This window comes from Jaculus jaculus, chromosome 1 (genome assembly GCF_020740685.1).
Source record: "Jaculus jaculus isolate mJacJac1 chromosome 1, mJacJac1.mat.Y.cur, whole genome shotgun sequence".
NCBI lineage: Eukaryota > Metazoa > Chordata > Mammalia > Rodentia > Dipodidae > Jaculus > Jaculus jaculus.
In genome coordinates, this window is record NC_059102.1 from 241,068,455 (window position 1) to 241,081,992 (window position 13,538).

At 51.8% G+C, this 13,538-nt stretch overlaps 1 protein-coding gene across 3 annotated transcripts in view; it reads left to right on the forward strand.

The window, feature by feature from the left end:
- The window catches only part of Slc12a3 (solute carrier family 12 member 3), a 47,107-nt gene that overhangs the window by 11,685 nt on the left and 21,884 nt on the right, over nt 1-13,538 (forward strand). For 2 of the 3 annotated variants that reach the window (XM_004670735.2, XM_004670736.2), the window contains exons 9-18: nt 1,278-1,362; nt 2,556-2,710; nt 2,950-3,057; nt 3,498-3,621; nt 5,318-5,419; nt 7,171-7,326; nt 7,989-8,088; nt 8,593-8,704; nt 9,207-9,347; nt 12,123-12,229. In XM_004670735.2, the coding sequence (XP_004670792.1) occupies nt 1,278-1,362; nt 2,556-2,710; nt 2,950-3,057; nt 3,498-3,621; nt 5,318-5,419; nt 7,171-7,326; nt 7,989-8,088; nt 8,593-8,704; nt 9,207-9,347; nt 12,123-12,229 (1,190 nt within the window). The remainder of the gene's footprint in view (nt 1-1,277; nt 1,363-2,555; nt 2,711-2,949; nt 3,058-3,497; nt 3,622-5,317; nt 5,420-7,170; nt 7,327-7,988; nt 8,089-8,592; nt 8,705-9,206; nt 9,348-12,122; nt 12,230-13,538) is intronic. The other variant, XM_045141878.1, reaches the window with a different exon arrangement.

A 13,538-nucleotide genomic window follows, 5' to 3' on the forward strand; every position in this document is an offset into this window, starting at 1 on the left:
CCTTTTCTCATTTTTGTCAACCTCCTCTTCTCAAAACACCACCAGGTCCTCAGCTCCAGCATGACCTCATCCTTATTTGTTATGCCTCCAAGGACCCTGTTTCCAAATAAGGGCATATTTTGAGGTTCTGAGGGACATGGATTGTGGGGGCAATACTTAATTCATTAGAGTTGGGTGGAAGGCAGTCTTGGCCTTGTTAGCCTTGGGGGTCAGGAACTCCCTCTGTACAACCCAGGTTGTTGGGCAGGTTTGGCTGGGTCAGGGCCATAGGGTCCCCAAAGCAGAGATCCCAGCAGACCTAGGACCCCTAAGAGCCTAGCCCCCCTCCTCTCTACACCTCTGTTCCCATCTCTCTGCAGTCTGCGGCCCGCCCTACATACTATGACTCAGCTCTGGTCTGCGGGGTTCCCTGCTGACTGGGCAGTGAGCAGGGCTGGCCCAGATGGGTACAGATGCCCTGCTCATGGCTGACTTGGTCTTCTCCTCTTGGTTGAGGTCAAGGGCTGGGGGAGGGGAGGAGAGCCGCTCTTGGACTTGATGTAAACATTCCAGCCTGTGTGGCTGCTCCCAGCAGCCCCTGGAGCCTGAGGCTGTGGAACTTGGTGGGTCAGGGCCAGAGGTACCGAAGGCTTCAAGAACCTTCCTGCCTCACAGTGTGCCACCCTCCATTTTCCCGCTGGCTGGGTGGGGCTGCACAGGCCACATCTGAGGAAGTGACATTTGGGGAAGTACTTAGAGGAAGGAACATGTAATGGGGGAGATGTGTCATTACTCTGAGGGGAAATCTCAGTAGAGCATTCTGCCTTGGAGCAGAAAGAGAACATTTGGGGCACGTCTTGTCTTTATTCTCCTGGATCCAGACCCACTAATCAGTGCATGATTTCATGTGTCACAAAGGCTGACACTGAGCAGGGTTCATGCCTGGGAACTTGGTTTGGACTGGTTCATTTTGTGACAGTGCAGGCATCTTGCTGTCACCCCACTTACAAATGAGAGTGGCCTGCTGCTAGTCCTTCCCTCCTAGCCTGCAAGGAGTCCTCAGGGGGCAGGTACAGAGTTGTTATTGGGGTTACCACAACAGACTTCCAAGGCCTTAGGTCTGTGACTAGGGTCATTCATATCTCCTGAGGCTCTTTAATCACAGGACACCTTCCTTTCAGTTCTAGACAGGGCTCTCTGGGGCCAAGGTCAGGGCTGCTGACCATCCTGGCCTGCACCAAGACACAGAGGCCCAAAGGAGGCCCACAGGCTGCCTGAACACCCCGTGTCTCCCACAGGACCCTGCTGTGGCCATTCCCAAGGGAACGCTCATGGCCATATTCTGGACCACAATCTCCTACCTCGCCATCTCGGCCACCATTGGTGAGTGGCCAGCCCAGCTGGTGGGGGTAATACAGGAATCCAAGTCCTTCTTGAAGCGGCAGTGGAGAGGACCACAGGGCAGAGCTGGACCCTAACGGGACAGCTGAGTGGGAAGAACACAGTTGCCCCGGGGGAGTGAACCCTTGACCCCTGCTTCTGGGGCACATGTCATTTCGCCTGTGACCAGAGCATCTTCATTGTGATGAAGACCAGGCCCCTGTGCTGTCCTCAGATGCTCAGGATCCAGTCCTGAAGATCTTGTAGGGAAGCCACACTCTTCCTCTGGGAGCATGAAGGCGAAGCTCTTAGCAACTGGCTGGCCACTGCCCATCCCTTGTGCCGTGCGTCACATTTAATCTGGACGCTGTCATTTTCTCCCTTTTGTAGGAATTGAGGACTCAGAGGCTGAGTGAACTGCTCAAAGGTTTTATAGCCCCTGAGCTGCAGAACTAGGCTTGAATGCAGGCCTAAGCTGCTAATTCCTGCCTTGGACTGAGATTCTCAGGTAGCCAAGGGACCTGATCTTGCTCATAGCCACACAGGCCTTGAGAGCCAGGTTACTGCTTGGAGAAGACACTGGACAGGTCACTTGAACTCTCTGCCTTTGTTAAAAGGGGGCAGCAATAAAAATCACCCTGCTCGTTATCAAGTACCTCAAAAATGTGTTCATGTGGCTATTACCATTATTATTGTTATATGACAAGGAAGAGCCGACATGCCCACAGCGACTCGCCCTCTGTAGAGGAGGCCAGCATTTTGGAAGTGGGGAGAGCAGGGCAGAGTAATGTGTGGTGGTTTGAATCAGATATTCCCCATAAACTCATGTGTTTTCTGTAGTTGGTGGCAATTTGGGAGGCGGAGTCTTGCTGGAGGAGGTGTGTTGTTAGGGGTGAGTTTTGGGGTGCTATAGCCAGCTCCTCCTTGCCAGAGCCGGGCTCACTCTCCTGCTGTTGATTTCTACCTGCTGTGGCAGAGGTGACAGCCAGCCTCTGCTTGTGCCATGCTTTCCCCAGCCTTCATGAAGCTTCCCCTTGAGATTATAAGTCAAAATAAAACCTTTCCTCCCATCAGCTGCTTTTGGTCAGGTGCTTTGTCCCAGCAATGCGAAGGAAACCACGACAGTAAGGAAGAGAAAGAGGGAAGAGTCCTTCCTGCCCCCCACCCCCCAACACACACCTTCCTCCTCCTCTCAGGCTCCTGTGTGGTGCGCGATGCATCTGGGGATGTGAATGACACTGTGACTTCTGGCTCCGGAGCCTGTGAGGGACTGGCCTGTGGCTATGGCTGGAACTTCACCAAGTGTGCCCAACAGCACAGCTGCCGCTATGGCCTCATCAACTACTATCAGGTACCAGGACCCTGCTGGAGGCCATTCAGGGCTGGGCAGGCGCGGGAGGAGGAGGCGGCCACTGTAGAGAGCCTTGCCCCAGGCCTAGGGACAGGCTTCTTAGCTCAGATGAGACTGGGCACTCATCTCTGCCTGTGAGCGGGCTCCGGGTCCCCAGGTGAGGCTTCCCTCCAACAGAAGCGTCGGGACCCAGACCTATGCTCCACGGGGCTTCCAGTTCAGCCCCTGCACCCCCACAGACCATGAGCATGGTGTCAGCCTTCGCGCCCCTGATCACGGCCGGCATTTTCGGGGCCACTCTCTCCTCTGCCCTGGCCTGCCTCGTCTCTGCTGCCAAGGTCTTCCAGGTGAGGCCGCACGAAGGGACTACTGAGGGTCGAGCGTTGTGCTTGGAAGGGCCAGGTAGGAAGGATCCTGGGGACTGCTGAGAACTCCCAGGGGTGATGTGACAGGAGTCTGGATAAAAGGGACAGGAGGTAGGCTGGCAAGCTTTTGAAGAAAGCATCGACCTTCCTGTGGGAGGCCCCAAGCTCCCACCTGAGACCCCGCAGCCTGTCTGCAGTCCCAGCAGTCAACGCTCAAAGGACACCATTGGCCTCCTCCTTCTGTCTTCACATCAGCGCCATGGGGAGCGGGGGCTGGGACTTGCCCCACTTAGCAGAACCAGAACCAGGGAGCTGCTGAGGTCAGGGAGAGGGCCACATCGTAGTGAGAACACAACCGGCCCCCAGGGCAGGGAGGTGGCAGGTTCCAGGCTGGGGCTGAGCGGGGTGTCTGCTTCCCACAGTGCCTGTGTGAGGACCAGCTGTATCCTCTGATCGGCTTCTTCGGCAAAGGCTACGGCAAGAACAAGGAGCCTGTGCGTGGCTACCTGCTGGCCTATGCCATCGCTGTGGCCTTCATTATCATTGGTAAGAGGCCCCTGCCCCAGCCACTTGGAGGGGCCAGCTCCTCTTGTTCCAGTTCATTCAGCCAGGCCTGCTGGCAGTGGGTACTCAGCGAATAATGCTTGTTTTGTGTGCTGGGGACAGAATCCAGGCCTGGCTAGACACATAGTCTGCCACCAAGCTACACCCCAACCCCAGAGAGCAACTCTCAAATGGGCAGGGCCCTGCCTCAAGGGCCTTTGGAAGGCCACGAAACCCTTTAGCACCTCCAGACAGCGCAGCTCCCTAGCCACACCAAGCAGTGGGCCATTCTGTTGCTAGAAGGTCCTTACCTGTCTTCCTTGGCTTGACAGTGTAATATCCTGGTGGCTGGGACATGGCCCACCCCGTATCCCACCCCCAGACACCTCTGGAGATGAGGCAAGCTGTCAGGTCCCTTCTTGGGAGCTGATACAAATAGTTGGGTCAATATCTTCACAGGTGTATAAACTAGACAAAGTCAACCTCTTACCACCAAACACACACACACACACACACACACACACACAGAGGCTTTACTAGGAGAAGCCCCAGGAGAGAGTGCCTGGCTAATTAATTAGGAGCACTGTCCTTATCTCCTGGCTTTGCCATATGCCTCTTGTGTGCCTGTCGATAAGTCACTTCTCTGAGCCTGTTTCCGCATTTGCAACACAGGAGTGATGTGCATAGCAGGCGTGTCACAGGTAGGCAGGGAGAGAGCAAGGGTATGAATACACGCCCACACAGGTGCAACAGCTACTCTGTCCTAATTAATTCAGCCAAGGGAGTAGAACTCACTGGGAAGAGAACAGGATTGTTGAGGCTGCAGGGGACCCTCCCAAAATTCACAGGCTCCTTTCTGCCATGGGCAAATCCCTGTTGCTCAGGCTGGCTCTTCCAGTCACCAACCCGTGAGATTTGCCCTAAGTCTGAAAAGCTCCCAGATACTGAGTCTTATACCACATGAAGAGGTGACAGGGCCAGACGCAGGGCTTGCATACATTGAGTCAGGTTTGCCCTCTCTGGACCCACTCCTGCCATCCCTGCCAGGGCCCAGACCCATTCCCTACATAGACCACTGTGGGGTTGGTGTCTTTTTCTCTGGGTGGCTTTTGACTAGGGCCACTCAGTGAGATTATGTGTAGGTAGATCCGGCACAAAAGAGGCTCATATTTTGTTGTACGGTGTCCAGGGATCCAAAGACAAACATTAACATGCACAAGTTTATCTTGGAGAGCGGGGGCAGGCACAGTGGGGAAGAAATGAGGTGTTGTAAATGGGACTGCAAAAAAGTCTGGGGTCACATCAACGGATACATTCCTTACAATAACTTGTGGTCAAAAAGTGTCACAACCACTGTTGTTGATAACCTCATAGGCTGAGGGTTCACTCCTTCTATTGTCTTAAAAGCTGGCAGTGTATTTTCACAAGACGCTCTCTCTTTTGTGTATCTGGCTTACGTAGGTACTGGGGACTTGAACCTGGGTTGTTAGGCATCACAGGCAAGCACCTTAACCAGCAAGCCATCACTCCAGCACACTGTCCCTTTTATAAGAGGAAGGAGCCCCTTCACAGATGAGAAGTTTGAGCTAACAGAGTCTTGGGGGCCTTCCTGGGAGCCCTTGCCTTTTAATTGTGGGTACCAGGTAGCTCCACGGCAGTCACCCAACAGGATGCCCCTTCTCTCCCTGGGTCCCTGAAGCTGAGCTCAACACCATCGCCCCCATCATTTCCAACTTCTTCCTGTGCTCCTACGCCCTCATCAACTTCAGCTGCTTTCACGCCTCCGTCACCAACTCCCCTGGTGAGCAGACCAGAGCCCACCGTGGCCATGGGAGAGGGTGGCTGGGAAGGGTAGGGAGGGGAAGGCTTTGGTGGAGATGGGCATTCCAGTGCCACCCCTTGTTTTGAAACTATGTCCACACACTGACAAGATGTGCCATTCTTTACGTTCGTTACCAAGCAACGTGCCTATGGCTGGAGTTCATGCATTGCTTAGTTAGAAGTGATTCTACTTTGTCCCTTTCCAGCTTTTCAGGAGTCAGGCTTCCAAAAGGGAAGAATTTGCCAAAATAAAACACAACACAACAAAACTCCTAGCCAGTCATGGTGCTGCAATCCTTTAATCCAAGCACTTGGGAAGCAGAGGAGGTAGGAGTATCTGGTTAGTTTGAGGTCAGCCTGGAACTACAGAGTGAATAGGTCAGTCTGGGCTAGGACAAGACTCTAACTTGAAAAACTAAAAACAAAAAACAGACCAGCCTGGGCTGGAGGGATGGCTTAGCAGTTAAGGCATTTGCCTGCAAAGCCAAAGGACCCAGGTTCAATTCTCCAGGACCCACGTAAGCCAGATGCACGAGGTGGTGCATGTGTCTGGAGTTCGTTTGTGGTGTTTGAAGGCCCTGGTGTGCTCATCCTATCTGCCTGTCTGTCTCTGTCTCTCTCTCTCTCAAATAAATAATATATATATATATATATATATATATATATATGTACATACAGACCAACCTAGACTATATAGCAAGACCCTGTGTCAACAAAGGCATTAAATAAATAAAACCGAACACTAAGCCGGTCATGGTGGCGTATGCCTTTAATACCAGCACTCGGGAGGCAGGGGTAGAAGGATTGCCCAGAGTTCGAGGCCAGCCTGAGCTACAATGAGACTCTACCTCAAAAAACAAAAAACAAAACCCACTGAAAAAAAATAACAAATAAACCGGGCATGAAGGCACATGCCTTTAATCCCAGCACTTGGGAGGCAGAGGCAGGAAGATCACCATGATTTTGAGGCTACCCTGAGACTACATAGTGAATTCCAGGTTAGCCTGGACTAGAACAAAACCCTACCTTGAAAAACAAAACAAAACAGCAACAAAAACCAAAACCAGTGCACACTGCCCAGGTCCAGGGGCCTGTTCACATTCCAGCAGTCAGAGTTCAACTGTTAAGATGGAAGCCCGGCAGGTGACAATAAAGAGATTTGAGGAAGTCTTTTTCTTGTTCTTTTCTTTCTGAGGCAGGGTTTCACTCTAGCCCAGGTTGACCTGGAACTCACTTTATAGGCCATTCATTGTGATTCTCCTGCTTCAGCCTTCTCAGTGCTGGGATCCTGGGTGTGTGCCACCACACCTGGCTAGGAAGATTTTTTTCTATTACCCTTTCACATAGAATACGTGTGCCAGGGGACAGTGGTCACTAGTGGTGGCTCTGGCCTGGCACAGAAACAGGCAGAATCATGTTTTCCCCTTCCACCTCATCCCTTGGGCTCCATAGAAACCTTGGGATCTGGCACCCTTGCTGATGTTGAAGGTCCAGTGGCCATGTTTGGCCAGGACTGGATGCTGCCTCCCTAGTGCAGCTTGTCACCATGGTGAAAGGCCAGCCAGGCAAGGGTGTGATCCTCCCCAGAGCTTCCAGGCTCTGCCCCAGGAGTTAAGACATGTGGGGCCCTTGGAGTTCCAGTTCTGGGCAAGGAGGCATGCCTGCTGCTATAGCTCTGGCCCTGGAGGAGACTTCTGAGTGTGGCATGCCCACTGACCCGGCCCTGCCCAGGGTGGAGACCCTCCTTCCGATACTACAGCAAGTGGGCGGCGCTGTTCGGGGCGGTGATCTCGGTGGTCATCATGTTTCTGCTCACCTGGTGGGCGGCCCTCATCGCCATCGGAGTCGTCCTCTTCCTTCTGCTCTATGTGATCTACAAGAAGCCAGGTGTGTGAGCTCAGGCCCCCAAGTCCTCATGGGCTCAGTAACCCTCTCCCAGTGTATGCATGTGGGCCAGACCCTCAGCCCAGATGGAGCCCAACCTCTGTCTGCCCTGTACTTCCTGCGGCCCAGGCGGGCCTCCACCCTGCCCCCCTGGCTAGGTGCTCAAAGGGATGTAAGCACTTAGCGGCAGGCCTCCACGTCAGACCCTTAGGGCTCTGGAACTTCCAACAGGGACCTTCTACTGGTGTACCACCCAGGCCTGAGGGTGGCCAAGGGGGCTGTGTGAGGGTGGATATACCTGAGCCCTGAGCGCAAGCATCTACCGGCATGGAATGAGGGTCCTGGGGGACATTAACCTGAGGGCAGGACCCTAGAACTCTACATTCGAACTTGGCCCTCCTTGTCATTGTGCAAGTCTGCTGGTTAGATGGGATAAGAGCTGTGGAGTTGAACACCTTGATGCATAACTTGAGTTAGGTGATCATATCGCAGTTGGTCCTAGCCCTACACATATTAGGAAAAGAGCCATGAGCTGTCCATCTGCCACAGTCCCTGCTCCCAAAGTAGCTTGTACCCTAGCGAAAGCCGACATTCCCTCCTCCCCAGCATGACTGCTTGATTTCGTTAATTTTGAATCTTGTTCCTCCTCCAACACGTGCTGTCAGAGGTGAACTGGGGCTCCTCAGTGCAGGCTGGCTCCTATAACCTGGCCCTGAGCTACTCCGTGGGCCTTAATGAAGTGGAAGACCACATCAAGAACTACCGGTGAGCAGGGTTTCTGGGCCCACCTAGGATCCTGAATCCAGCTATGACCCCCCCCCCCCAGCCCCAACAGAACCAAGCTGGGCTCGGCACCACTGAGAAAGGTTAAGAGGATCTGAGCTCCTCCCAGCTATCAGGGAACTAAATTTGACATTGACCAATGGGAACAACACAAGGGAGGAATTTCTCTCTGTGCCTCACTTTCCATTTAGAGTTGTTGTAATTCTCATGACCAGAATCCTAGGATGCTGACAGTGATAAGCCTGTCCTGTGTCTGGTGGCCTGAGCAGTAGGGACAAGGAAAACTAGTGTCATTGCCATCAATAAAAAGCTGAAAGAGCCCTTAAGTCACAGCTGAGAAGATGAGTCCCAGAGCGTGCAACCTTACCCGTGGCCATTGAGATCCAGGGTGATGTGGAAGGTGGCCGAAGTCCAGGGGTGCCTGCCTTTAGCTTGCTGACCCTCTGGGCGCTCTCCTGACACTTCATGCCCTGTCTTTCTTCCCAGCCCCCAGTGCCTGGTGCTCACAGGCCCCCCCAACTTCCGCCCAGCCCTGGTGGACTTTGTGAGCACCTTTACCCAGAACCTCAGCCTGATGATCTGCGGCCATGTCCTCGTTGTGAGTGCTTCCTGGGGTGGACAGGGCTGCCCGCACCCCAGCACCACCTGAGTGATGTTCACCCAGGGAATGTGGAGCCAGCAGAGCCTGGCCAGGTTTCATGAGGCCCAGATCCCCTTTCAGGGTGTCCACTGCCCTGCCTCTTGCCTGACTCTTTTATCTTCCTCATGACCCCTTTCTCTTTCTCCCCGTCTCTCCCTTTCCCTCTTCTTCTGTTCTTATCCTCCTCCTTCTCTCTCTCTCTTTCTTGAGACAAGGTCTCATGGAGCCCAGACTAGCCAAGGATGACTTTGAACTCCTGGCCCTCCTACCCCTACCTGCCAAGTCCTAGAATCATGGACAAGCCTGGCTTTCCTCCCCTTCTTTCCCTCACTTAGTCTGTAAAAGCAGATGGGTGCCCCCTATCTGTCAAACATGCAGGCAGCCTCCAACACTGGAGAGGGGCTGAATCAGGCTAGATGGCAAAAGTAGCCCCTGATGCCGCCTGTCCCCTCACCCACAGGGTCCCCGCAAGCAGAGGATGCCCGAGCTCCGGCTCATTGCCAGCGGGCACACCAAATGGCTCAACAAGAGGAAGATCAAGGCCTTCTACTCTGACGTCATTGCCGAGGACCTCCGCAGTGGCGTCCAGATTCTCATGCAGGTACACTGCCTGTCTTTCTTTGCAAGTCATTACTTGATGGGACAGCTTACATAGAAGGCCCAAGGTCCTGGGAGTCTAGTTTAGGGCCACTTGACTACAACAGGAGACTCCCACTTTCTTGTGTTTCAAAACGTGCTGATTTAGGGAATGTTCTCAGTTCTAAGGACCCCTGGAAGCCTGTGAGGCTTATATGATCTTGGCCAATTCCTGGTTTTGTTGTTATTTTATTTTTATTTTTGCTAGTCAGAGATTGAGTCCATTACTCTATGCCTGCTAGGCAAGTGTCTACCACTGGGCTACAGCTCAACCTTCTTTTTCCTGTTTGTTTGTTTGTTTGTTTGTTTGTTTGTTTGTTTGTGGGTCTCAGTTGCCCAAGCTAACTTTGAATTTACCCTGTAGCCTAGGCTGATCTTGAATTTGCAATCCTTCTGCCTCAGCTTTCTGAGGAGCTGGGATTACAAACCCTGTACCCCATGAACTCCAACCCTGCTTTATTTTCTGATATAATTTGCATAATGAAAGTGAAAGCCAGAAAGTGTAAAGTTTGATAAATGTTTGCAGATGTAGACACCGCCTGGGGGTGTTTGACTATGGCTTGGGTTAAGGTTATTGGGCAATGAATTTACTGCTCAGTCTTTTCATGTGTAAAGTGAGCTGCATGGAGGTAGAAACAAGTTGTACTTCTGAGTCAACATCAGAAAATCTTTTCAGTAGTTTCAACCATTTCTTAAGCAGGCATGTACCACCACATCCAGCTTGATTCCTTTTTTCTTTTGGTGTGCATGTGTGTATAATGTGTGTGTGCTTCTGGGGGATTCACCTGTCTCAGCCTCCCTTCTCACTGTAGGCATGCTGGGATTACACATGCATGTGCCCCAGTGTCTGTCCTTAAATGTGTTCTGGAGATGCAAACTCGGGTACTTATACTGTAGGAGAAGCACCTTCCTTATTCACTGAGCCATCTCCCTAGCAGCCCCTCTAAATATTAATTTTTATTTATTATATATATAGAGAAAGGCAAATAGGGAAAAAATGGGCACTCAGGCCTCCAGCTGCTGCAAACACACTCCAGACACATGCGCCATCTTGTGCATCAGGCTTACACAGGTCCTGGGGAATCAAACCTGGGTCCTTCAGCTTTGTAGGCAAGCGCCTTAACCACTAAGCCATCTCTCCATCCCAAGACTCCCCTTTTTAAATTTTGCCTTTTATTTGAGAGAAAGATGGAGGGGGGGCAGGGAGAGAATGGGCATGCCAGGGTCTTCAGCCGCTGCAAACGAATTCCAGACTCATGCACTACCTTGTGCATCTGGCTTATGTGGGTCCTGGGGAATAAAACCTGGGTCCCTAGACTTTACAGGCAAGTGTCTTAACTGCTAAGCTATCTCTCCAGTCCCCCCAAGACCCCCATTTTTATTTATTTTTATTTTATTTTTTTTTTTTTTTTGAGGTAGGGTCTCGCTCTGGCCCAGGCTGACCTGGAATTCACTATGTAGTCTCAGGCTGGCCTCGAACTCATGGCAATCCTCCTACCCCTGCCTCCTGAGTGCTGGGATTAAAGGCGTGCACCACCACGCCTGGCGACCCCCATTTTTAAATTGCATGTATTTATCTTGAATTATACACTTTAAAATGGTTAATTTTATTGATCTCCCCCCAAACTTTTTTTTTAATTTTTATTAACATTTTCCATGATTATAAAAAAATATCCCATGGTAATTCCCCCCCACACTTTATCCTTTGAAATTCCATTCTCCATCATATTACCTCCCCACCTCAATTATACTTACATATATATAATATCAACCTATTAAGTACCCTCCTCCCTTCCTTTCTCTTCCCTTTATATCTCCTTTTTTACTTACTGGCCTCTGCTACTAAGTATTTTCCTTCTCACGCAGAAACCCAATCATCTGTAGCTAGGATCCACATATGAGAGAGAACATGTGGCGCTTGGCTTTCTGGGCCTCCTCCCAAACTTTTAAAAGAATCTTTAAACAATAAAAAGACAAGATCCAGGCAAGAAATGTCGTTAATTTCTGCACTCTGGAGGCAGAAGGACTAAGTTTGAGGCCAGGGCTGGAGAGATTGCTCATAAAGCACTTGCCTACAAAGCCTAAGGACTCAGGTTCGATTCCCTAGTACCCATGTAGAACCAGATGCACAAATTTGCACATTCATGTGGAGTTTGTTTGCAGCAGCTGGAGGCCCTGGTGCACCCATCCTTTTCCTCTCCCTCTCTTTTTGCAAATTAATAAATAAAATGTTTTTAAATATGGAAGTTGTCAATAAAAATATTTTTAAAAAAGAGTTTGACACCAGCCTGGGCTACATAGTGAGATACTGTCTCAATAACTCCCCAAAATAAAACAAAACCACAAAACCAACAAAAGAGAAGGACGGAGGGGGGCAGAAAAGAAAGAAAGAGAGGCAGAGTGTGAGATACTTGATACCGCAAGCTTGCCATCCAAATGTGTCCCAGGCTATGAGAAATACATTGTTGAAGTAAAGGGCTGGGATATTCTAGAGCCAATGGGATAGTAAGACCTTGGCCCAGGAGGCATGGAGAAACCACAGAGGTAACTTTCACCTTCTCATGGCTTATCCAGGTGTACAGGACACTGAAGGGTGGGTAGATTTCCTGTACCCCTGTAGCCTGGGTGGAAGGAAGGCTGGAGTGGGAAACCCACTGTCACAGAGCCACAGAGCTCCTGCTGGCTCTGAGGCTTGAAAGCCTCACCCCTCTGACCAGCCCCACCCCTCCCACCCTGGCAGGCTGCAGGGCTGGGGAGAATGAAACCCAACATCCTGGTGGTCGGGTTCAAGAAGAACTGGCAGTCTGCTCACCCAGCCACAGTGGAAGACTACATCGGCATCCTGCAGTGAGTGATGGCCGCGGGTGGGCGTGACCCTTGAGCTGTTGGTTTGGGCCTCTGGGGTCATCTGGGCCTTGGGAGGCCAAAGTGGAAGCAGTGGGGACTGTGACCGGTTGAGTCCACTTGCCGAAGGCTGAGGGTGTTCCCACCCTGACCTTTGGGTCAAGGACACCAAGGTCAGAAGAGAGGTGGCAGGTGACAGAGTGAAGCAAGCTAGGGAAGGTGGGGAGCAGTGGGGACTGCGGCTTACTAGGGAGAGCAGCTGCTGGGTGGCACTTGTCACTTAGGCTCGTCAGAGTGTGAGCTCTGTGTCCCCAGATCCTTCAGCTTTTCAAAGCAGTTGAAAATGAGGTATTTTAGGCAAAAGCCTCAAAGGTCCTCAGACAACTAGTTCAGGAGCTCCGAGGTGATGCTGCTGAGCAGAGAAGGGGAACCAGGCCAAGATGACCCCCGAGTCCACGGGGGCTGCAGCAGTGGCTCCAAGCCCTGCTCCATTCCGCGTTCCACTTCTTGCAGCGCGGAGAACGAGAACAAGAACGAGAACACCGTCTGACTTGCTCTTCAGCCTTCATGCCGCAGAGAGGGCTGGGGGCTGGGGACACACACGGGTCAGCAGGGGAAGAGCTTGCTGTGCAAGCGTGAAGACCTGGGTTTGGATCCCCAGTGTCCACAGAGCAATGCTAGTTGTGGTGCGCATGCCTGGGATCCCAGCGCTGGTGAGGCAGAAATAGAAGTACCCCCAGGGTTTGCTGGCCAGCTTGTCAAGCTGAACCAGTGTGAGGGAGACCCTGCCTTCTAACATGAGGTAGAAGTCAGTTGAGGAAGACGCCTGACCCCTAGTGTCTACATGTGTGCACACACATACGCGCACACACGAAAGAAACGAACAACATCCCAGCATGGTGATGCAGGCCTTTAGTCTCAGCACTCAGGAGGCAGAGGTAGGTGGATCGCTGTGAGTTCAAGGCCACCCAAAGATTATACAGTGGGGCTAGAGTGAGACCATACCTGAAAATACCAAAAGAGAGAGAGAGAGAGAGAGAGACCAAGTGTTGAGACCCTGTGTCTGTTGTTAACACACTATGTGGCTCAGAGCCGTCATTCGCGCTGCTTCCAATACAATGACAACAGAAGGTAGAAAACCTAGTCCTCAGGCTCCCTCCGGCTGCACCATTCCGAGACAGCCCTGAAATGTGTAAGTGAAGGTGTCTCAAGGACTGAGCTTAGCTTGATGGATTAGACTTATGGGACCCTGGGTTTTGTAGGCAGTAAATGTACTCTTGGGACAGAAGTCTTCTAGTCTTTTACACCCTTC